The sequence below is a fragment of the Cervus elaphus genome, chromosome 30 (genome assembly GCF_910594005.1).
Source record: "Cervus elaphus chromosome 30, mCerEla1.1, whole genome shotgun sequence".
Taxonomy (NCBI): Eukaryota; Metazoa; Chordata; class Mammalia; order Artiodactyla; family Cervidae; genus Cervus; species Cervus elaphus.
In genome coordinates, this window is record NC_057844.1 from 83,205,885 (window position 1) to 83,230,000 (window position 24,116).

General features: G+C 46.1%; 1 protein-coding gene across 3 annotated transcripts in view; it reads left to right on the forward strand.

The window, feature by feature from the left end:
* MYO16 (myosin XVI) overlaps positions 1-24,116 on the forward strand; it is a 504,859-nt gene that overhangs the window by 416,075 nt on the left and 64,668 nt on the right. For all 3 annotated transcript variants that reach the window (XM_043891888.1, XM_043891887.1, XM_043891889.1), the window contains 3 exons: positions 10,184-10,280; positions 14,995-15,241; positions 17,889-18,160. In XM_043891888.1, the coding sequence (XP_043747823.1) occupies positions 10,184-10,280; positions 14,995-15,241; positions 17,889-18,160 (616 nt within the window). The remainder of the gene's footprint in view (positions 1-10,183; positions 10,281-14,994; positions 15,242-17,888; positions 18,161-24,116) is intronic.

The following is a 24,116-nucleotide window of genomic DNA, read 5'->3' on the forward strand; positions in this document are numbered from 1 at the left end:
CAAAAAGATAAAAGTTTAAAAAAAAAAGAAGTAAATAGGGGAAATATGTGAATTCAGCCTGGAAGAGATGGCTTTTAGTTAAATGGTTGTTAAACTGAGCTTCCTGAAAGTATAAAACATCTTCTATTCATCCTTGTGGTCTAGAGCCTGGCACAGGGCCTGGTACTGGGAAAGCCCTTGACAAATGTGTGATTTATGAACCGGGTGATGGAGGGGTGGATGGATAGAGGGATAGAGGGCTGGATGTAAAGAGGGAGGGACAGGTGGATAGAAGGATGGAAGGGTGGATGGATGAATGATGAGTGAAGAGACAGATAAGACAGATAGTAGGATAAGTGGGTGAACAAATGTGAGAGAGGAAAACCAGGAAAGATATAAAGTAGTATGTGAAAATGATAAATAACCGGGAATGTGTGAAGGTCTGTTCATAGTGTGCAAGTGGGAATGTAGGCGTTCTTAGGGGACTGTTTCTGTTTGGAAGAGATTACCTGGTAGGTACAGAAAGTGCTTTGCATGGTGAAAAGGAGAAGGAACTGTGTTTTAAAGGAGCACGGTGACATTCTCAGATCAGCAGGAAGAAAAACAAGTCTGATGGGAGAGAGGCACAGACATCAAAGCACATAAGAGAGTGTGTTGTTCTTATCATTGTCAATAAAGCTGTTTTGAAAACTGAACAGATTGACATTGGGAGGGCACTTTAAGAGACAGATACACCAGGGCATTTTTTTTTTTGAAATTCTAACATTACAGTGAAATAAGTTGGCTACTTTTAATCCAGCTATGATTTTATATATCTTGTCTTTAAATGGGAAGTGTGTATTTGAGTAATGCTAGTGTTTTTAGAGCAAAGGAGATTAAAATTTTCAAAGAGTAGTTTTTTATCTATAATAACAAGGGTACAGCATTTTGCAGCAAAAGTATCAGCCCCCACAGTAAACTCTTTCTCAGTCAAATCTAATCTGTGGTAACTATTAATAAAAAGCCGCTGATAATTGTAGACATGGGTGTACAGGGGCGGCACATAACCCAGCAGTGGCAGGGGCAGTGACATCGTTCACCAGGAACGCTGCTCGGACGCTGTGGGTCCTTGACACACGCTCACGCGGGGTTCTGCCCTCAGAGAGTGCGTGGGAGGTTAGACTCTCGAGTCAATAACCTCTCTTTTAGAGGAGTAAAACCTGTAAGGTCATCAGAGGTTAATAAAGATCATGTTATGGAGGCTTTTGAATGCCAAACCCAAAAGTATGCATTTTAGCTTACAGGCAATACAGAATGATGGAAAGGTTTCTAGAGTGTTAGTACATTGGAGGCAGTGGGCAAGGTGAGCCCAAGGGCAGGTGAAGAACTAGAGGATGGAGCCCTAGATTTTGGATCCAGTTATCTTATACCAGAATGTGATGGTGCCAGAAATATCACACGTAACATCTCTGTTTCTCCAACTGCATTAGACACATTTTTTCCTTAAGTGAATGCATTCACATAGTTTAAATGGATTTAATTTTTTAAAGATTCAATTATTTGAAATAGATAATTTAAAAAATGTGAGCTCACATTATAGCTACTATCCATTAAAATCATTTTCTTTGAAATTCTGCTTTTTCCATTTTGTCATGCCATCTGCTTTACTCCACCTAATATGTGTAAATTGTGCCCTGCATATTTTTCCAGCAATACCCTAGCCCACAAATATTTCACAGTCAAGTTGAACATTCCGACAGGTATTCCAAAAATGACAAAAATGGGAATTCAGTGGCCTTCCACTGTAGAGATATCTCTATAAGGTACATTAGAAGATAGAGATATCTACAAGGTACATTAGTGACATAGATACATTAATGAATTCATTATTATAAAGTACCCACTAGACTGAGAGTTCATGAAGCCATCCGGGTTTTGAAGGATGAATAGGAGCCATTCTAGCAGATGATTGAGAGAAAGATATGAAGAAAAATAAAGTGTATATGTTAAGCCAGAAGGAGAAAAATGTTCCTATTTAGAAACATTGGAAATGGATCTTGTACTACAGAAAGTCTAATAAACATTTCAAGAGAGTTTGAGCATTATCTTGGAAATCATGACCTGCTACTTCTATACTTTCAGCATAGAAGCAACGGACATGAACTTGGGCAAGCTTCGGGAGGTGGTGAGGGACAGGGAGGCCTGGTGTGCTGCAGCCCATGGGGTCGCAAGGAGTCGGACAGGACTGGGTGACTGAACCACAGCAAAACATAATGAGACTGGTGTTTAGAAAGATACATTCAAAACTGTATCAGTAATGGAAAGGCTTGAAGTCATCAATGACAATTTTGTTTAATCTTTTAAAATCTGTCACTTCAGAAAACAAAAACAAAAACCCTAATGGTTTTCTAATAAAAACAGCGATGACTCTAATTCACAGATGGCTCTTCTGAAGGTAGTTTTGCCCACTGTCTCCCAAACAACAAGGGGTGATCAGATGGGGGAACATCCCTATAAAGGTGAGGCCAGTGATGCAGGAAGGGTGATGAAGTGTTAAAGGATACCCCTGAAAAGGTGAAGGACGCCCCTGAAAAGGTGAGGCCTCGGAAGCAGGAAGTGTGGGTCCCTCTTCTCTTCCCAAGAAGGGCAGCCCTCTGTGTCTGCCTCTCTGGCTGGAAGCGACAGTCAGAGTTGAGGATGAGGACAGGGAGATGGCGTAGGGACCTCGCAGGTGCCCTCAGCATCTCCAGCGCAGCCTCCAGGCCACCCACGCTCCATGGCAACCACCCATCCAGGCTTGTCTCTGCTCCCACAGCCTGCATCTCTGAAAAAATCCCCTAAAAGCTGTATCAGTCATTGAAACTCTCAAAGTCATCATTGACAATTTTGTTTGATCTTTAAAAAAAAAAAAACCCTAATGGTTTTCTAATAAAAATAGCGATGACTCTAACTCACAGCTGGCTTACTTTACAGGAGTCAGGATGACATTAAGGTTTTCATCTCAGATAGGAACACGCTGCCTCCAGGGTGTACACGGGGAGGGCTCGGTGGGAGAACGCGTCAGGCTCTCCTCTTCTCTGGTTGTGAGAACAGCTGTTTATATGAGAGTGCAACCAAAACCAAGAGTGGAGGTGCTCCGAACATTTGGTCTCATTCAGATGAATCTTGCTGGATTTGATACAGCGTACCGAGGCACTGATTTCAGAGTAACTGTGTATGAATTCAGCACGCAAACGAAATTAAAATGACCAACACTTTTCTCCTAGTCGGTATCATTAATAGACAAGGTAAATCCCTGAAAAAGCAGGGATCTTGTCTGGGTTTTCCTGGTGAAGATAGATTCCTTGATTTATGTCCCACGAATCCTAAGTATAGATCTTGGTGGCTCAGCCGTCAAGAATCTGCCTGCAATGTAGGAGACACAAGTTGGACCCCTGAGTCAGAAGATCCCCTGGAGAAGGCAACAGCAAGCGCCTCCAGTATTCTTGCCTGGAGAATCCCTTGGACAGACGATCCTGGCAGGCTAGAGTCCATGGGGTCACTAAAGAGTTGGACATGACTGAATGACTAAACAGCAACAGTAATCCTTAGTATCACTGAGAGCAGAGGCCTTAAGGACTGAAATGTGTTATTCAGAATAATTTCTGAAGAAGGAATCTGAGATTCTAGTAAATGGCTAATTTCATTTTTAAGGAGAAAGAAACATTTTTTCGGGTGAATCTGTATCATATTTTTGAAGAATAAAATTTGGGATATTTTATTTTATAATCTCTTTGAAATGACTACATGTTTCATATATTCAGTAATGCTTCATTAAGTTCTTATATCTTAGCATAGTGAAAGTGAAAATGTTACTCACTCAGTTGTGTCTGACTCTTTGCGACCCTGTGGACTGTAGCCCACCAGGCTCCTCTGTCCATGGGATTCTTCAGGCAAGAATACTGGATCGGGTAGCCATTCCCTTCTCCAGGGGATCTTCCCAACCGAGGGATTGAACTCGGGTCTCCTGTTTGCAGGTGGATTCTTTACCACCTAAGCCACATATCTTAGCATGATGTCAACAAATAAGATACTCTTTTTTTTTTTCCTCAGTTATACTGTGTGGTTCTGTTCATAATGTCCTGCTTATCTCAACCGTGGCCCTATTCTGAATTTTCTCTCTTAAGAAAGCTCCCTCAGCCAGCGTAGCCAAGCAAATGCTAAAAAGTTCAGTTGTTGTTGTTCAGTCACTAAGTGGTGTCCATTTGGACAGATGTCCCTGACCCTCACTATCTCCCCGAGTTTCCCCAAGTTCATGTCCATTGAGTTGGTGATGAGCCGGTGATGCTATCCATGTGTCTCACCCTCTACCGCCCTCTTCTCCTTTTGCCTTCAGGGAGGCAAAGAATGGCAAGCCACTCCAGTATTCTTGCCATGAGAACTCCATGAACAGTATAAAAAGGCAAAAATTTCAGGGAGCATCTCCAAACATAAGCAATCCATAGACAAGTCATGTGTTAAACAATAAAAATAAAGAATGACTGAATGAATCTGCCTATTGGATAGTTCAGTTCAGTTCAGTTCAGTCACTCAGTCATGTCTGACTCTTTGCAACCCCATAGACCACAGTACACCAGGCCTCCCTGTCCATCACCAACTCCCGGAGTTCACTCAAATTCATGTCCATTGAGTCAGTGATGCCATCCAACCATCTCATCCTCTGTCATCCCCTTCTCCTCCCACCTTTAATCTTTCCCAGCATCAGGGTCTTTTCACTGTACAGTATACCCAAATAGCTAAATAATTTTTAAAAAGTCATCTGAGTGTGGTGGTAGGAGAGTACCCAGCCATTTCCACAAAGTCTTTAGCTGTGCCTTAGCAGGACACTTGCAGTGTGGATTCTGACTTCCCTCCTTCCGTCCTCCCACTGAACCAGAAGCCCAGACGCCCGGAAGCCTTCCTCACTCACAAAGCCCTAGTCTTGCCTCTGCAGGGAGATTTCCAGGGTGTAACTATGCCAGAAGCTGCCCTGCTCCCCTCCGGCTCCCACCACACCTGTGTCCACCTGTCTGCTACCCCACCTTCCCTGGCACCCGCCCTGACTCACCTTCCCACTCTCTTCACATCATTTCACACCGTGGCCTCCAGCATGATCTTTTTTCTGCCTCCAAGTCTGGCCTGAAAGGAAGATATGTCGTCTAAAACACTCAGACCACTTCTTAACTACCCACTATCGAGTCCCAGGAAATTTCTAATTATTGTGAGAAAAAACCCATTTCATCCATATTTAGCTTCAGATTTAGCTTCCATATGTAAACTGAAAACTGTTTTTTTCGTGATTAGGAGGCTTCACATTTTCTCATCTTCCTTGTCTTGGTAAAGAAGTGCTAAGTCACTTCAGCTGTGTCTGACTCTGTGCGACCCCATGGACTGTAGCCCGCCAGGCTCCTCTGTCCATGGGATTCTCCAGGCAAGAATACTGGAGTGGGTTGCCATGCCTGCCTCCAGGAGACCTTCCGAACTCAAAGATCAAACCCACAGCTCTTACATCTACCTGCATTGGCAGGCAGGTTCTTTACCACTAGCGCCACCTGGAAAACCCTTGTTAGAGGAGGGAAAGTAAAAGTGAAAGTTGCTCAGCCGTGTCTGACTCTGCGACCCCATGGACTGTACAGTCCATGGAATTCTCCAGGCCAGAATACTGGAGGGGCTGGCCCTTCCCTTCCCCAGGGGATCTTCCTGACCCAGGAATCAAACTGGGGTCTCCTACATTACAGAGATTCTTTACCAACTGAGCTATCAGGGAAGAGAGGGATCAGCTAAATAGGTAAATCATCATGCCCGACCTTCTGTCTTCTGTCCTTTTCATTTAGTCCCTCCACCATTTATTCTGTCACCTACAGCTGAGCACAGAAATTGATGCTTTTGAAGTGTGGTGTTGGAGAAGACTCTTGAGAGTCCCTTGGACTGCAAGGAGATCCAACCAGTCCATCCTAAAGATCAGTCCTGGGTGTTCATTGGAAGGACTGATGCTGAAGCTGAAACTCCAATACTTTGGCCACCTGATGCGAAGAGCTGACTCATTGGAAAAGACCCTGATGCTGGGAAAGATTGAAGACAGGAGGAGAAGGGGACGACAGAGGATGAGATGGCTGGATGGCATCACCAACTTGATGGACATGAGTTTGAGTGAACTCCGGGAGTTGGTGATGGACAGGGAGGCCTGGCGTGCTGCGATTCATGGGGTTGCAAAGAGTCGGACGTGACTGAGCGACTGAACTGAACTTAACTGAACTGAGTCCCAGGTCTTATTTCCAATTTGCTGAATGACTTCTAGTCCTGGCTTATGTGTTCAGTGTCTGTCATACCTTCTTTTCATCCTTGAAGAAATTATCGTCTGCTTCTTTGACTCATCTTTTACTGGGACTTCACAATTCCTCATCTTCTGTTTCTCATCAGTCACCTTCCTCAAAACGCTACCGCTTGTGAAGTTCAGGAGTATTTCCTCACATTCTCCCGGAGGTGTAAATATCTACATGTGGTGGTGAACACCTGCTGCAGCACGGTGAGAAAATCTAAGGATCATTCATCGGCTGCTCTGGGAATGCAGATGAAGGTCACGCAGGCCCTGCCGGATGGGAAGAAACAGGCATCAAAAATCCACTCCTGGAGGTGGGGCCCAGGGCAAATAGAAATCGGCCAATGGGCAAACAACAGTTGTAGAATCTTCCAAACCCGAATCGTTGATCCCATTATAGTGTCCTGCCAAAACCATGCCCAGCAATCCACTCTCAAGCCAATTTTCTTCTTTTTTTTCCACATCTCTCTACATCTGTGTCTCTGTTCTTGCCCTGCAAACAGGCTCAGCTGTTCCATTTTTCTAGGTTCCACATATATGTGTTCATATACAATATTTGTTTTTCTCTTTCTGATTTTCTGGAACTTCATACATTTCCAGAATAACTGTTGAAAAGTTAGATGGCCTCCTCTTAAACTTCCCAGTGTATACCCAGTGTTCACAGGAAAGTGTCTGTGCGTTCCCTGGAATATGCGTCCCAGAGTGGCCATCAGTGACAGGGGTAGCCTCCTCCCTCCTCCCTTTCCACGGCTGTACCTCAAACCAGTTTGTCGTTTTCTGCTCCTTGCCTAGTTTTCCTGCCCCACTTTCATCTTTTCCCATCATCCCTGGAAATTTCTTTTGTATCCTCAAATCTAGCAAACTTCTCAAGATCCACCTACTTGGAATTTTTGGAGTGGCTGTTAGAAATATCACTAGAAGAGATCTTGGCCATCCCACCCAGCGCTCTTCCCAAGGTCTCTGCCGAATTAAGGGAGAACTATATTCCAGCCCTTCCATCTCCACTCTGAGGGCTCACCCCGCGGCGAGTGCCCCGTAATGGTCATTACTGAGGCTGCCTGCTGTGTAGCATTGCTTCCTATAACGCTTTGGGAGTTTGGTTTCAGAACCCAAGTTTGCATAGATTTTGCTTTGAGGATTTCGTTTCCTATCATGAGTCACATGGGCTTCCCAGGTGGTGCTAGTGGTAAAGAAAGTGAAAGTGTTACTTGCTCCTGGCCTGGCAGTCACTCAGTTGTGTCTGACTCTTTGCAACCCCATAGACCCCGCCAGGCTCCTCTGTCCATGGGATTCTCCAGGCAAGAATACTGGAGTGGGTTGCCATTTCCTTCTCCAGGGAAGCTTCCCTACCCAGGTATCAAACCCAGGTCTCCCGCATTGCAGGCAGGCGCTTTAACCTCTGAGCCACCAGGGAAGCCCTTTAGTTGCTCAGTCATGTCCAAGTCTTTGCAACTCCATTGACTGTAGCCTGCCTGCCAGGCTCCTCTGTCCATGGAGTTCTCAAGGCAAGAATACTCTAGTGAGTAGCCATTCTCTTCTCCAGGGCATCTTCCTGACCCAGGGATCGAACCCAGGTCTCCTGCATCACAGGCAGATTCTTTACCATTTGAGCCACCCAGGAAGCCCCTGCCAATGCAGGAGAAATAAGAGATGTGGGTTCGATCTCTGGGTCGGGAAGATCCCCTGGAGTAGGGCATGGAAACCCACTCCAGTGTTTTTGCCCGGAGGATCTCATGGACAGAGGAGCCTAGCAGGTTACAGTCCACGGGGTCAGAAAGAGCCGGACACGACTGAAGCGACTTAGCACACACGCATCCACAGTGAGTTACATTCCACAATCGACAAGGAACAGAAGATGACATGCCCCCCCCCCCCCAGTGCCTGTCTCACAGATTTGCTCCGTGGCGCTCACAGACAGTACCAACTGTTCTTCCTGTTGACTGCCAAAATAAGTCAGCAGTTGGGAAGGAAAAAAAACACTATGAATTATGGAAAATAACTGGGGAGACAGAATGGCAATACAATGGGAGGAAAAGTACCAATTCTCTGTGGCCACCCACTCAAGTGCCTACCTCATACTTCAGCCAACGAAAAGTAAATGAAGGAGGACATCTAGTCAACCAGGAGCCTCGGAAACAGAAGGGTGGAGAGGGCTTTCCCTGCCCGTTCAAATAGCTAGCCCGGCTGCCGTAATGCAAGATTCAGGTCTCAATCTCTTGCAAAACTGTGTTTCCTGAAGACAGCAAATTGGCTAACAGGAGAGCTAGATGGAAAGATCGTTGTTCAGTCGCCAAGTCATGTACAACTCTTTGCGACCCCATGAACCGCAGCGCGCCAGGCCTCCCTGTCCATCACCAACTCCCGGAGCTTGCTCAAACTCATGTCCATGAAGTCAGTGATGCCATCCAACCATCTCATCCTCTGTCATCCCCTTCTCCTCCTGCCTTCAATCTTTCCCAGCATCAAGGTCTTTTCCAAGGAGTCGGCTCTTTGCATCAGGTGGCCAAAGTATTGGAGCTTCAGTTTCAGCATCAGTCCTTCCAATGAATATTCTGGGTTGATTTCCTTTGGGATTGACTGGTTTGATCTCTGGAAAGTGACAAAGTATGTCTGGAATCAACTCAGTTTCCATGTGAAAAGCTTCATACGTCACCTCGGGCTCCGCAGTCTGATGGCCAGTCTGACCTGTCAGCCTCTCTGGTACCTAATGGTGTTTAGACCCGTGCCAGCCTCGTGTCCCTATGATGTCCGCCTCAGGCTGCAAGGGTCAGCGTGTCAGTGCCCACAGCCCATGCTTGGGTGCACATATTCCATGGTTGTTGTCACCAGTGCTAAGGAGATGGCCGTGAACAATATCACAAGGTCTGTCCGAGCTGTATTTTCCTCTTATCTAACAGGACGTCACCTGTGAGTGTCCACAGCCCCTTCATCTTAGTATTTCCCAGGCTTTTCTGCAATGATTCGCTTCTGCTTCCCCAAAGAGACTGTGAGCGTTTCCATTGTGAAGGACAGTCCTCACACCTACCCCAGTCCTGTGAATTCTTAGAAAATAAGCACAACACACTGGAAAATTTTCGTGAAAATGCATGGCTGCGGCTTATTGTTATGTGTTTTTAAGAACTTTCTTTGGCAGCTGTCTTCATCAAGAGTGGAACATTTGGACCGACTTGCATACCACCAGAGCTTTTAGTAGGAGCTGATTCATTAACATGCCCAAATTCCCCTTTTAAAACCCTAGATAAGGATGTTCATGGTACAGCTACTGTTGAGACGGGCCTCGAGAAGGTTATTGCTCAGAGACTGTGTGGAGATGCTCTACTTTTGTGCTGCAGTTCTGTGGTTGCAGTTGCATAAGCATTTGGTTTATAATAATATATGGAGTAGTAGGGAAAAATCATTGACATGAAGCAGTTCCATGTGTCAGCTTTAAGTAGGTTTTGTTTCCGGTATTTTGTTTGTTCATTTTTTTCCCTTTCCACAGACTTGTTCTCCTTAACTGTGAGAAGAGGAAAGATAAGAATTTGGCTCTGGAATTTGGGAATTCACTCATGGGAATGGTTATATCTTCCAATAAAGAGTCAAGACCAGTGTTTTTCTTTCGACTGCATCGTACAGCCACCCCAACTTGAGTGGATGGGTATTTGCAAACATTAGTGACACTGTTTACATGCAGTGAACATACTTATTAGGGCAAAAAAAGCTTTGAGATTTTGATTAAATGGAAAAATGTTTTAAAAAAAAATAGAAGAGGTACTGGAATTACTTTTGTTAGCTTTGCTCCTGCTAATCCTTTTCTGGAAAAAAAAAAAATCTCTTGCCTGATTATTTTCCCATTGTTATTTTGGCATCTTCCTGCTGCTAAATGTCTCCCTGCTGTTTGCGTTTTAGATTGGAGTTCGCAAAGTGTTCCTGAAATACTGGCACGCCAGCCAACTGAATGATCTGTGCCGCCAGCTGCAGGGAAAAATTATCACCTGCCAAAAAGGTAACAGGCACACACTGGACAGTCACAGTTCAGTCACACTTCTGAACTTTGCTGGACTGTGAAATGCAAACCATCGAGTGAACCCCCACGTTTAAATCTTCGGGGGACCTGCGTTAGAGAGGACCCTGCCATGGCCCTACGTCTGCCCATCCCATGGCACCACCTTCGGGCAAATAAATAGGCTTCTGGAGTTCAGAAAGCACTGTCAGCTAAGTTGGCCGTCTACCTGTCTCTAGATCAGGGTGTGCAGACGTGGCTTATGCTCTACATGATGGTGATTCCATCTGCAGTTCTGTACCTCACTGTCACCTAAGCCATAATCTGGAAGAGGGGATATACGTATCTTTTAATGGATACATCCCTCACCTTGAAAATGGGCTTCCCTGGTGGCTCAGTGGGTAAGCTTGTAATGCAGGAGACACAGGAGATGAGGGTTTGATCCCTGGGTTTGGGAAGATCCCCTGGAGGAGGAAATGGCAATATTCTTGCCTGGAAAATCCCGTGGACAGAGGAGCCTGGCAGGCTACAGTCCATGGGGTCAGAAAGAGTCAGACACGACTGAAGTGACTGATCACGCACACGTGCACAGCTTGAAAATATACAGTTTGTTGATCCCCCAAGAAGCACAGGACAAGAAGAGCGTGCCTCCGAACCTGCAGTGGGGAAAAAGCCCCATGCAACACTTGGGTGCAGCTCCGCATTCAGATTCCTGGGCTACTCCTGCAGTCAGCCTCTGGCAGCCAGTCCTCCAAACCCCAGACCACGTGGCAGGCTCTCTGCCTGGTCCCCTGAGGTCACTTGGACCAGCCTGGAGATCGGGCCAGTGGGAGGAGCCTCCACTGAGGGAGGGGCCAACGCCGAGCTGTGTGCACTCCTTGCTTCTGTCTGGGTCAGGCTGGTCTGGCCTCCTTCGTGGACTTCCCCGGTGGCTCAGATGTTAAAGAATCTGCCTGCAGTGCAGGATTTGTGGATTCGGTTCCTGGGTCAGGAAGATCCCCTGAAGGAGGGAGTGGCAACCCACTCCAGTATTCTTGCCTGGAGAATCCCATGGACAGAGGAGTCTGGTGGGCCACAGTTTATGGGGTTGTAAAGAGTCGGTCACGACTGAGTGACTAAGCGCATGTAGAGTTTACATACACAGTGTAGGGAAAGGCTGGGCTCACAGGCCTGCTCTTGACCACCATCTTTGCACTTCCTGTTTGTGTGGTCAGACCTGGCATCCCCCCGGGAGTTGGTGAGAAATGCAGACTCTCAGGCCCCGCCCACCCCAGACCCCCTGAATCTGAATGCGTCTCTGCAGCCTGGGGTTGAAGGTGGGACTGAGCGCACTAACCCCTGGGCTGTGGAGTCAGCCCCTCGTTACACACATCACTCTCTTGGGGCTTCCCTGGTAGCGCAGATGATAGAGTCTGCAGGAGACCTGGATTTGATCTCTGGGTTGGGAAGATCCCCTAGAACAGGAAATGGCAACCCATCCCAGCATTCTTGCCTGGAAAATCCCATGGGCAGAGGATCCTGGCAGGCTACAGTCGTATCTGATTCTCAAAAGGTCAGATACGACTGCGCGACTCACGTGCACTTTCTCCTGGAAAGTGTGATTAGAGGACTGTGCGCTCTGCCCTCCAGCAGGGGTGCCGCTAGAAGTGCCTCCTCGGGTTGGTTACCAATGTTAAGTCGCTGAGCCCTGCAGACCTGAAACAAAAATGAGCAGAACCGTAGTTCTTTCTTCACGTCTAATGATGAAAGTCGAGAATGGGTTTTTAAAAATGGCATCAAGATAAAAATCATAATTTTCTATTGCATAAATGAAATAATTGCTGTAAAAGCATTTTTTTTTAATTTACAGGCTCTTCAATGCAAAGTATTTAATTATTGATTTTTATTTTTACATCTCTTGGAACTGTAGCTTCAGTCCTTTTTGCACATGTGAAATTCACTCAGAAGTTATAGCATCTGGAGTCATTTCCAGTTTTTCAAGGGTTCTCAGTTTTTCCTTATAAATATTAGGTGGAAGAAAGCTGTAACTTTCAGTCTGAAGTTTAATCATTTCACTTGTAGATGATTCCCAACAGAAGTTTTCCTCTGACTGTATACCTTCATTTTACCCTGCATGGAATTGTCAGAAAGAGACAGAATCAATTACCTATTTGTGGCAGATTTAGTTCATTAGTTGTCTCGTCATAAAGATGCCACATTTTAGCAACTCCTATAACAATTTAAAAAAAATTTTTAAGGTCACTAGTGCGAAGTGTGGGAAAACAGAATCTGAACAGTAAACAGTGGATTCCCAGGTGAATACGAATCCAATGAATTGTCCTTCTGTAGTCAGAGGTCAGAAGTCTGGCTTGTCCACGTTAATTGTCTCTTTATTCTGAAAGATTAAACATCTTGAATGTACCCTCCCCTTCGGCTTCCGAAAGTCACAGTGTCTCTTTTTCAAACGAGCACGTCAACTGGCCAGTTTGACGCTTTTTGCTTCTCTCTCTCCCTCTGCCTGTCACATGGTTAATATTTCTGCATTTTATTCTGCATTTTATATTCCCGAAGTCTGACTGTACCTTTCACTATTTAATCCTTTTCTCTTTTAGATTAGTTCAGCATGACTGTTTCTACAGTTAATACAACCGCATTCCAAAGTAAACTGAACATTTAGTATAGCCGTCTGAAAAAAAAAGGCCTTGAGCATTTTAGACGTCTGTGTATTTTTTACCTCCAAAGCCACAGTCGTAGAAAGTTATGTTCACCTTCCCACCCTTTAAAAAATTTTTTTGTTTATTTTTATTAACCAAAAACATTTTGTGTTGTGGTATAGCTGATTAACAATTTGAATAGAGTCAAGGCATCTAAGTAAATATCCTAGACATATGTAGATACCCACACATTTATCCTCCCATAGCCAGGAAATATTTTAAAACACTTAATGTTTTACAGGATAATCTCCTCACTACAGAGGAGAATAAAGTGTCTTTATACCACATTTGGAGAAGGGAATGGCAACCCACTCCAGTATTCTTGCCTGGAGAACCCCATGGACAGAGGAGCCTGGCGGGTTGCAGTCCATGGGGACTGCAAAGAGTCAGACATGACCGAGCAACTGAGCACATACCCACATTAATTTTCCGTACAATTATAGCTCTTCCTATAATCCAAACAACTCCTTCTAGTCTTAGAAACTCAGACTGGGAAGAGACGCACCTGGGCATCTAATTGGAAACCCCCCACCCCCACCCCCACACCTGTCAGAGCCTCCCTGAGCAGGGCCCATCCTGTTTCTTGAACTTGCCCGGGGACGGGGAACTGACCCTCTTTCCCATGACATGCCTGATCCATTTGCCAGCATTGCTCATTGTTTGAAATTTTTTCCTCGTATTGATCCCAAACACACTTCCCTACACCTTCCATGTTGTGATCCGATCTGGAGAACTACAGAGCCTGTCTCCAGGGCTGCACGATGGAGTTTGGCCTTGTAGGAGCAGAGATCCGAACCCTGGCTCTCCTGTTGGTGGGCTGTGTCTACTTGGAGGAATTTTCTTAACCTCAGTAAGCTTCTGTTTCTTTGGGGACAAAATGAAAATTTGTTGTTGTTGAATTGCTAAGTGGTGTCAGATTCTTTGCAACCCCCATGTACTCTAGCCCACCTGGCTCCTCCGCCCATTGGATTTCCCAGGCAAGAATACTGGAGTGGGTTGCCATTCCCTTTTCCCAGGAAACTTCCCAACCCAGGGATTGAACCCGTGTCTCTTGCATCTCCTGTATGGGGAGGAAGATTCTTTACCTCTGTTGCCACCTGGAAAGCCCACAGAATGTAGGGATGGGTACATCAGTGATCACTGAGTTTGGGCCTTGAAAGACGGGATGGGGTGCCTGGCGTCTGCCAGTACCTTTGAACAGCGGGCATGATTTTTCTTTGCAAGTCTTACATTTGTTACTGACATATCAGTGATTTCAAAGTGTGTTCACCCACCTGTTTTCCCCCGATTCTTGCATGTTTTTCTAGCCCTGCTTCCCCAGAAAGCAGAAGGGTGCCCCATATTTCTACACAATCTCTTCCCAGAGCCTTAAATGCAGAGCTGGTTTTTCTAGGAGTTAAATCCCAGTCCTGTGAATAGTATGTGCGTGGCATTTTAGGAGACGACTTCCAGGGGCCCCAGATGTTTCTGTTATAATCTGATACAGTGCAACTGGTACATTGGAGACACACCCAGAATTCTCTGGGGTTTGGACTTCCTTCCATCAATGTCCACACTGTGTTACCACAGAAGGAGGGGGCTTTATTAGGATATTACCTACTCAGTCAGGCTAAGGATTTTTACCTCCATTTCTGTCATTCCTGAAAGTGTGGGTATCTTTCTTAAGACAACATTAGAATGTTTTAGTAAAGTCCTAGACTGGGTGAAGAATATTTTATTTTAGAGCTGTTCAGACATGATGTCTTCCCTGGCAGCTCAGTCGGTAAAGATTCTGCCTGCAATGTGGGAGACCTGGGTTGCATCCCGGGGTCAGGAAGATCCCCTGGAGGAGGAAATGGCAACCCCACTCCAGTATTCTCACCTGGAGAATCCCATGGACAGAGGAGCCTGGCGGGCTGCAGTCCATGGGGTCTCACAGAGTCGGACACGACTGAGTGACTAACACTTATTCTTTAGACATGATGTGTCTGACTCGTTGGTGGACGTCTGGGTTTCTGACCCACAGTTGTGTTCTTTCACTGAAGTGGTCAGAGGGTTTCTAGCCCGCCAGCATGTGCATCAGAGAAGGAGCGTCCGGCAGCAGGAGGTCACGTCCATCAACAGCTTCCTGCAGGTCACGGAGGACCTGGGGCTGAAGACCTATGACGCCCTGGTCGTTCAGAACGCCTCGGACATTGCCCGAGAGAATGACCGGCTCCGGAATGAGATGAACGCCGCTTTCCACAAAGAGAAGCTGGAGGCCAGGGGCAAGCAGGAGGAAGGCCCCAAAAGGTAACGGCGGGCGGTGGCCCCTTCCGTCACCTACATGGTTCATCTGGCGAGGGGGGGGTGGGGCGGGGGGGAGCAAGAAAATGCCCATAGTGCTTTTCTTTTTAAATATTTTTTTAAATGGACCGTTTTTAGAGTCTTCATTGAGTTTGTTGCAATATTGCTTCTGTTTCATGTTTTGGTGTTTCGGCCATGAAGCCCGTGGGATTTTAGCTCCCTCACCAGGGATCAGACCCACACCCCGTGGCTTTGGAAGACAAAGTCTTAACCACCAGACCCCAAGGCAGTCCCAGCACTGATAGCTGTTAATGTAACGTTCAATCACACGTGACCATAGGAGAGGAACACTCGTATGTGCATGCCCGCTGTGGAAAGTGAGGCCTCCTGCCGTCTGAAAGGATACACTGCCTGGGCTTCCCTTCTACAAAGTGGATGCTCTGTGTGCTTATTCAGGTCACGTGAAATAACTGCTGCACTAACGCCCACATCATTTGCCACCTCAAGCACCGAGATTTTTTTTTAATTTTTAATTTCGTTATTTATCAGCCGGGCTGGGTCTTTGTTGCCGCACTGGCTTGCTCTGGTTTCGGCAAGCGGGTATCAAGGGCTACCCGCGAGGTGCAGTGAGTGGGCTTCTCATCGTGGTGGTTCTCTTGCTACGGAGCACAGGCCCCAGGGCTCCGGCTCAGTAGTTGTGGAGCCCAGGCCAAGTTGTCCCACGGCCCGTGGGATAATCTGGGACCAGGGATCGAACCCGTGTCCCCTGCATTGGCAGATGAATTTGTTACTACTGGGCCCCCAGGGAAGTCCCTCACGGACCATGTTTTAAGTCCTCTAATGTTTCCATCTTAGCAAAAAGATATAGCTGGGATCTTGACATCTTTACGCAAGTGTCATCTATATAAATAAGGCTGACTAACAGAAACGTCTGAAGATTTGGCCCCCAAAATGGAGACACTGCTCTAAAAACACGAGAGCAGTGAACTCGACCAGTGGTGGCCTGTATTATATTTCCCGTAGGAAGCGCTCTCATCTTCATTGCCAGTAAGGAAAGCTTTTAGGGTTCACGGTGGATGCTGAGCTTGAAACAGACAAGTGAAGAAATCCAGGTCCTTCTCCACTTCACTTCTCTTGTCTCTCTGTCACAAATGAAGACACTCGTGACCGATAATCCTCCCCGGTCCTTTCCATCCTAATTTGCTGTCAGGAAGATTTTTTTTTCCCTCCCAGACTTTTAACTTTTTATTTTGTATTTGGGGTATAGCCAATTATCAGTGTATGGTAGTTTCAGGCAAACAGCAGTGAGGGGACTCAGCCACACATACACATGTATCCATTCTCCCCCAAACCCCTCCCATCCAGGCTGCCCTGTGACGATGAAGAAAGTTCCACATGCTGTACATGCTCTCTGCTTTGAATATAGCGGTGTGTGCATGACCTTCCCAATGCCTCAGGGAGACACTTTTCCATAGGAACACAGCAATATCTAGTTGCTCCTCACTGCAGATGACCGCCCCCGCCCCAGCCCCCGGCCTTGACTGCAATGTCAAATGATTTTTTATTAAAGTGGAAATGGTGGTGTGTCTCTCACTAATTAGCTTCAAATATCTCAGTGATTAAATGCTGAAAAAAGTCCCTTTGTACAGAAAACTGTAATTAAACATTACAGGGAAAACAAATTATCCTCCGAGTGCCACACTTTCATCTTCAGCGCGTTCATTTCCTACATGGGCGTCTGATCTGCCTGGCAGTGGATCCCAGCCCTGTTGGTTCTCTGCCACAGAAAGATATAATTATAAAAACAAATGCTCTGAGACTCCTTGCGAAACGAACGCATTGGCATCTCCCTCGCACACGATTACATTGACATGTGAAGCCAGAAGGAAATTTTTTTTTAACCAGATAACTATTAATTTTATATGACTTCCAGAATAATATTTATTATTTTCTCTGCTGGAGCTAAACAGCCACCCCAATTTCTCAATTTCATCATGTATTCATTTGCCCGATATAAAATTAAGTGAAAAAGTATTCGTCTATTTATTTATTGAATACCAGCAGTTCACTTGGCATTGGGCAACCAGATGGAGCCACAGAAGAAAAATAACAATTCTGCACATAATTAAATAATTGCTGATGGAATTTAAATGGCAAGGGAAAGAGAGAGCGAGAGAGACTGGGAAAATGAAAATCTTTGATCATTTTAAGTATATACTCTTTTGCAAGGATGAACAGTGATGAACTCCCAGCAATTGATGCATCAGTAACTCTCTATTAAGATGGATTTCCCAGAAATTATCATTCAGGTTGAAATTCTGGTTTTTTGATTTGCTTAATAATCGGAGTGTGAAAAATTGACTCAGCGAATGCCTGATAGCAAACGTGGAGCTCCTTGAGACGTCTTGGGTTTGTGAAGTAATCATGATGAGGCTCGCACGTGCTTATCTGTCAGGAAGCGGGCCTGGAAGGATGGAGTGGCTGCCTCTAGAGGCCCTGGGTACCGGAGCGCCGCCTGCATCCTCCAGCCTTGCGGGAGGGCTGATTTACCCAGGAGCCGAGATGACGTGTGCTTGAGCCGGTTCGCTGCTACCATCTGAGTGATGCCCTGGGCCCCTCCGCTGGGGCTCTCTGTGTTCATTCTCTCCCCCAGAGCTGAAGACAAGAGTGGGCCCAGGCGCCTCCACTGTAGCTCCGCCCCAGCCCCCGCGGCAGTGGACGGCCTGGCCCAGTCCCTGGCTGGTCCGTCCTCCAGGCCTCCCTCTCTGCACTCCGTGTTCAGCCTGGATGACGGCAGCGGCCTCCCGTCACCACGGAAACAGCCTCCGCCCAAGCCAAAGAGGGACCCCGCCACGCGGCTGAGCGCCTCCTACGAGGCTGTGAGCGCCTGCCTGTGGGCTGCCGCCAGGGACTCGGCGAATGAAGGTTAGCCCTGGGGAAGGAGGGGGCTGCCTGCTGGGGTATGGATGCTGACTTCTGGTCTTTGGGTGCCCCATGCAGCACTGCCGCCCTGGTATATTTTTAATAGAATTAAATCCATCCTTGGCTTGCCAGGGGCCCCTTAATCATTAAAGATAAAGAATATTAATTCAAATCTCTAAGCCTCTTAGGGAAAAGCTACTTATATATCACTTTCCTTCACTCCTATCCCGACTTCCACATCCAATGAGGAGCCTCAAACAGAACAGTTCAGAAAGTCAGTCGCTAGTCCATGTAAACTTTTGTGAATTAGAAAGCTGAAGAGATTCATCCGGCCTTCCCTGTTATCACAACCTAATTAAAAACTAAGCCTGCTTTATCTGCACACAGTAAGTGAACCAATTCATGCAGGGGAGAAGCATGACTCGGCAGAACTCAGTGAGTGAAATTTTGGAGACCAGACAACAAAAGTTTCTGCGTTGGTGGTCTGGACATACTTAGGCAAAACCACAGTTGATATTCTCAAGTGAATTTATCGTAGGTTAGTTCATGTGGTATTATTGCTTAATTACTAATTTTTAGAATTATGAAACACAGAGGCAGTCCTTTGCAGAATATTTTAACAACTTCACAGATTTTAGCTATCACCCTTGGAATGTAAGGCCCTCTTCTAGGCCCAGGAGGATGCACAATATATGAAACAAACAAAGATACCTTCCCTCCTGGGTCCTGCACTCTGATGGGAGAGACAGATGGGAAACACAAGAGACAGATAAATACACAGAGTATTCTAGAAGACCATGGCTGCAGAGGGAAAAAGAGGAAGAGGTGGTGATGCCAGGTGAGGTTCTAGATGAGATGGCTGCATAGGTTTCATTGGAAAATATTACAAGACCAGAGGAGGGGAACACAAATTCTTTGGTAAATAAATGAGCCAAAAATGCAGAAGCTCAGCAAAGCTATAAGTTCACCTTTGACACCAAGGAGGTGGGCAGACCATGGACCAGAAATCAGGTCTGTGAGCTCTTTTGCAGTAAGGACTTGACCCTAGTAATCTTCAAAGATGCTCTTCATCCGTTACTTCAGAAAGAATAGATCTTCAGGAGAATTTTTTTTTAATTGCTGTTGTCATGTATGAGTCATGTTACAGTAATGCTTAGATGGAGATGAAGGAGAATTTCATTACTTTGGGGAGGAGAGGACAAATGTGTGTTTTCAGCATCATGATAATAAGGGACATAGCAAAAACATGAGAGAAACCGTCTGGAGGAGAGCCTTCAGGTGGATTTAGATGTGAACATAAATAGAAGAGAAGGCCTTCCAAAGAAACAAGCCCTTCTCCTCTTCTTCCCAGCATACAAGACAAACTAGAAGGGTCTTACAGTCTCTGCAAGTCATAAATATGCCCCCTGAGAAGGTAGATCTATCTGCCCTGGAATTGAGATTTTGGAGAAGTCAGGTGCCAACCTGTCACACAGTTGGGAAAGGAGACAAAATGTTGAGGCTACAGTTGAGAGTCTCTCCTATGTGCAGCAAAAAACAAATGTCAATTTAAAGATGTTAGTCAAGAACCACAGGAGATAAAAATATACATAAAAGCAAATGACGGGGAGGGGGAGGCGAAAAAAAAGATTAATGAAGGGAAAGCAAGAAAGACCCCAGGTGTAAAACTCTGAGATTCCTTCTACACGGAGAATCAGAAAGCTGCTAAATGCTGCCTGTTTAAAAAACATGCTGTGGTATCACTAGATTTGGAAGACTTTTATATAAATTATAGGTTCTTGGAACATAATCTCAGCTCACAGGCGGCTCAGAGATGCTTTTGGTGTCTACCCACTGAGGCCCACCCCAGGGGACTCACATTTGTAGAGGCGTGTGGCAGGGCTGGTCAATAAATCTGCTGCTTCTTTACGATCCACCTAAGCGCTTCTTCCTTAATCCCGAGGGCTTGAAGCCATCACCCTGTCTCCTGAGGCTCCAGGTGAACCCCTGCGTTCAGCAGTGTGTTTAAGTGGGTCTTTAAAGACGGGGAAATTAACCTGACTGATTGGGTAGCGCAGGCGTGCTGGCTGGCATTTGTCACTCTAGGGCTCAGGCTCACTCGCTCCGATCCGCAGCGTCGAGCACCCCATCCGTCAGCAGCGGCCCTGGTCCTCTTTACGCCATCATCACAGGAGCCGAGGGTGTCCAGAAAGTGCCCACTCACCACTAGTGGCTATTTAACTTTAAAATAATTAAAAGTAAGTAAAGTCTAAATGTCCAGTTTCTCAGTCATCAGTGCCAAGGACTCAAGAGCTGCTGGTGGGAAGTTTCTTATCATCACAAAAAGTTGACCAGACAGCACTGATTTTTTTTTTTTAACTGGAATTTAGTAGATTTACAGTGCTGTGTTAGTTTCAGGGGTACAGGCAAGTGAATCAATTATACATATCCACATGGCCACTCTTTTTTAGATTCTTCTCCCATGATAGGTCATTACAGAGTATTGAGTAGAGTTCCCTGCACTATATGGTAGATCTTTATTAGTTATCTCTTTATATACAGTAGTGTGTATATCAATTCCAGTCTCCCAATTTATCCCTGCCCCTCCTTACCTCCTTGGTAATCATACGTTTGTCGTCTGCTGTAGCTCTGTAAATCTATTTCCATGTTACACATAAGTTCATTTGTACCCCTTTCTTTTCAGATTCCTTATATAAGTGTTATCATATGATATTTGTCTTTCTCTGACTTACTTCCTCAGTAGGACAATCTCCAGGATCATCCTTGTCACTGCATATGGCATTATAGACAGCACTGATTTTTTTTTTTAACTTTTTATTTGTTTAAAGAGAAAAATACTGTTTTTTATTTTTGCACATTCAAACATTTTTCTTGGACCTTCTAAACACTTTAGCTCAACTGAACACATACAACTCTTTGAAGAAAAGACGCTGGGGACTGTAGTGTCGTGACATGCATGGCTGTGTCTCTAGTCACTCAGTCATATCCGACTTTTTGTGGCCATTTGGACTGTCGCCCGCCAGGCTCCTCGGTCCATGGGATTCTCCAGGCAAGACTACTGGAGTGGGTTGCCATGCCCTCTTCCAGGGGATCTTCCCAACCCAGGGATCGAACCTGCAACTCCTGTGTCCCCTGCATTGCAGGCAGAGTCTTTATGTGCTGAGCCATGAGGGGACTTTAACTCAGAGGGAGTGAAAGTGTGCGTCACTCAGTCGTGTCCAACTCTTTGCAACCCCATGGGCTGTAGCTCTCCAGGACCGTCCATGGGGTTCTCCAGGCAAGAATACTTGAGTGGGTTGCCATGCCCTCCTCCAGGGGATCTTCCCAACCCAGGGATCAAACCCAAGTATCCTGCATTGCAGGCAGATTCTTTACCATCTGAGCCACCAGGGAAGCCCTTAACTCAGAGAGTCTATGCTAATTTACCCAAAGTACCCAAAGGCTTTTAGTGGTGGTGCTAGAGTAGATTAGCACTAATTTCAAATTCATGTTTTTAGCACGAGGGGAATACTGAGTTTTCTGCACCTAGTACTGTATCACACCATTATCTGTCTGCTGCAAAAGACAGGAAGGAAATTTGAGCATTGCTTGAAATGTTGTGTGAACACCACTCATTAGAACAAGACCACAAATCAAGTTCAAGATCTTTTCTTTTATGAAAGAAAGCTGCTAAAGAACTCAGAAGGCTGTAGACTGAAAAGAGATGCGATCGGAGAGTGAAGGTCAAAAATCGTAGAGAAGCCAGTAGTTAGGTCACCTTGAAGTGGATTCCTTTATGCCCAGTCCTGTTCTTAACATGGGCCTTTCCTAGAGGTTTTCATCCAGTAAACACGGTCGTCTGGCCAGGGCTTTTTTTTTTCCCTCTCACTATCTTTGTGCCTGAAAAGCTGGAAACAATTTTATGAGCCAGTAAATTTTAACATGTGTTTGCAAACTATTAACAAGCGAGAGCCAACTATTTGGAAGTACGATTTTTGGAAGTCTAGGATTGTTCTTTGCAAGCAGAGACCAGGAAGGGAAGAACAGGTGGTGACGTCACTTTTTTTTTTGCTGAGAAGCTCCCAGCAGAGAGCTTTTCCCAAGGAGCTGAGTTTCTAAACCCAGCGAGCTGACATTCTCCCCAACACGGCGATCACCGGATGATGAAGCAGCACAGGACAGGTTTTCTCAGGCAGCTCTCGGCATCGGCATCTGAGCCTGGTCATTTTATTACTGTCTCAGGGTCTGGGCTCATCTCCATGAGTGACTGTCACTCAGGGTCCTCCACGAAGCCACAGGTGGGAGCTGCAGTCACCTGAAAGCCGGTCACTCGCACCTCCGGGGCCCCGAATGTCTAAGGACTGGGCCTGCTTGGCTGTCTCTGTGTCTAGGGGGTCTCTCCACCTGGCTTGTGCAGCGTGACAGCCGCAGGGTGGCTGGGCTTCTTCCGCGGACAGTCAGAGTGTCCACGACACGTGGTCCAGGAAACAGAATGCCCGGTGGTCAGCATATTCCTATTGATGAGCCTGCTTTGGAAGTTACACAGCATCCCTTCCACCCTTCCATCCACCAGGCAGTCCCAAAGGCACACCCAGGTTTAGGAAAGATGAAGTAGATTCTGGGGCTTCACCGGTGGCTACGAGGTAAAGAATCCACCTGCAATATAGCAGACTTGCAGGACACGCGGGTTCAATCCCTAGGCCAGGAAGATCCCCTGGAAGAGGAGATGGCAACCCACTCCAGTATTCTCACCTGGAAAATCCTATGGACAGAGGACCTGGTGGGCTACAGTCCATGGGGTCACAAGAGTTGGACACGACTGAGCACACACACGGGCCAAACAGATTCTACCTCTTGATGGGACTGGGAACTCAACTGTGGCCAAGTTTGGGGAAATACAGACTGCCTCTGACTGTGGAGGAAACAGCTGACATCGCTTCCACGTGCAAGATGCACTCGTGTCTGGTTGCATGCTCAGTCGTGTCCAACTCTGCAATCCCATGGACGGTAGCCCACCCAGCAACTCTATCCATGGAATTCTCCAGGCGAGCATCTTGGAGTGGGTTGCTATTTCCTCCTCCAGGGAAGATGCACTCAGTTCAGTTCAATTGCTCAGTCATGTCCAACTCTTTGCAACCCCATGAACCGCAACATGCCAGGCCTCCCTGTCCATCACCAACTCCCGGAGACTACTTAAAACTCATGTCCATTGAGTCGGTGATGCCATCCAACCATCTCATCCTCTGTCGTCCCCTTCTCCTCCTGCCTTCAATCTTTCCCAGCATCAGGGTCTTTTCAAATAAGTCAGTTCTTCGCATCAGGTGGCCAAAGTAGTGGAGTTTCAGCTTCAAAGATGCACTCACCTCTCCCCTGAACTCCCCAAAACCTCATCCCACTATCAAGCTCAAGTCCAAGTTCCAGATCCCAGACCGTGTAAATCCAGTCCAGGTATCCCAGCTGCTCAGATCAGGCTCCTTAGGTGGGCAGCTCCTCTAGGACTGTCCTTAACTACTGAAGACAGGCTACCTGTTCTCCTCACAACTAGCATGCTGCTTGTGCCTTGGTTAGGATTTAGTCCTGGTGTGTAGAAAGTATTTTCCATGGCCATTTGATCCATGCACTGGAATCTTGGCTTACCTTTGGATATTATTTCCCAGTCTACAAGAGGCTCCTCCTGTTTGGCAGTGGTCGTTTTCTCAGCCTGATTCCTGCTCATAGAACTCTGAGGCACCAGAACCTCTTTATCTTGTACTAACTCTCCCTTTTTCATTCCATGCTGATACGATTCCCTTAAAAGCCTTGTAAGTTTCCTGTGAATCAAATTCTACTCCTTTAGTAAAAGCCACATTTACAAATCTTTTTAAGATAACCTCCTCTCTACCTTTTTTTTTCCCCCTGAAAGATTTTTGTAGGGCAATACCCTTAATATTCTTAGACTGTGGTTCATATATTATATGGTTATATATCTTATATATATATG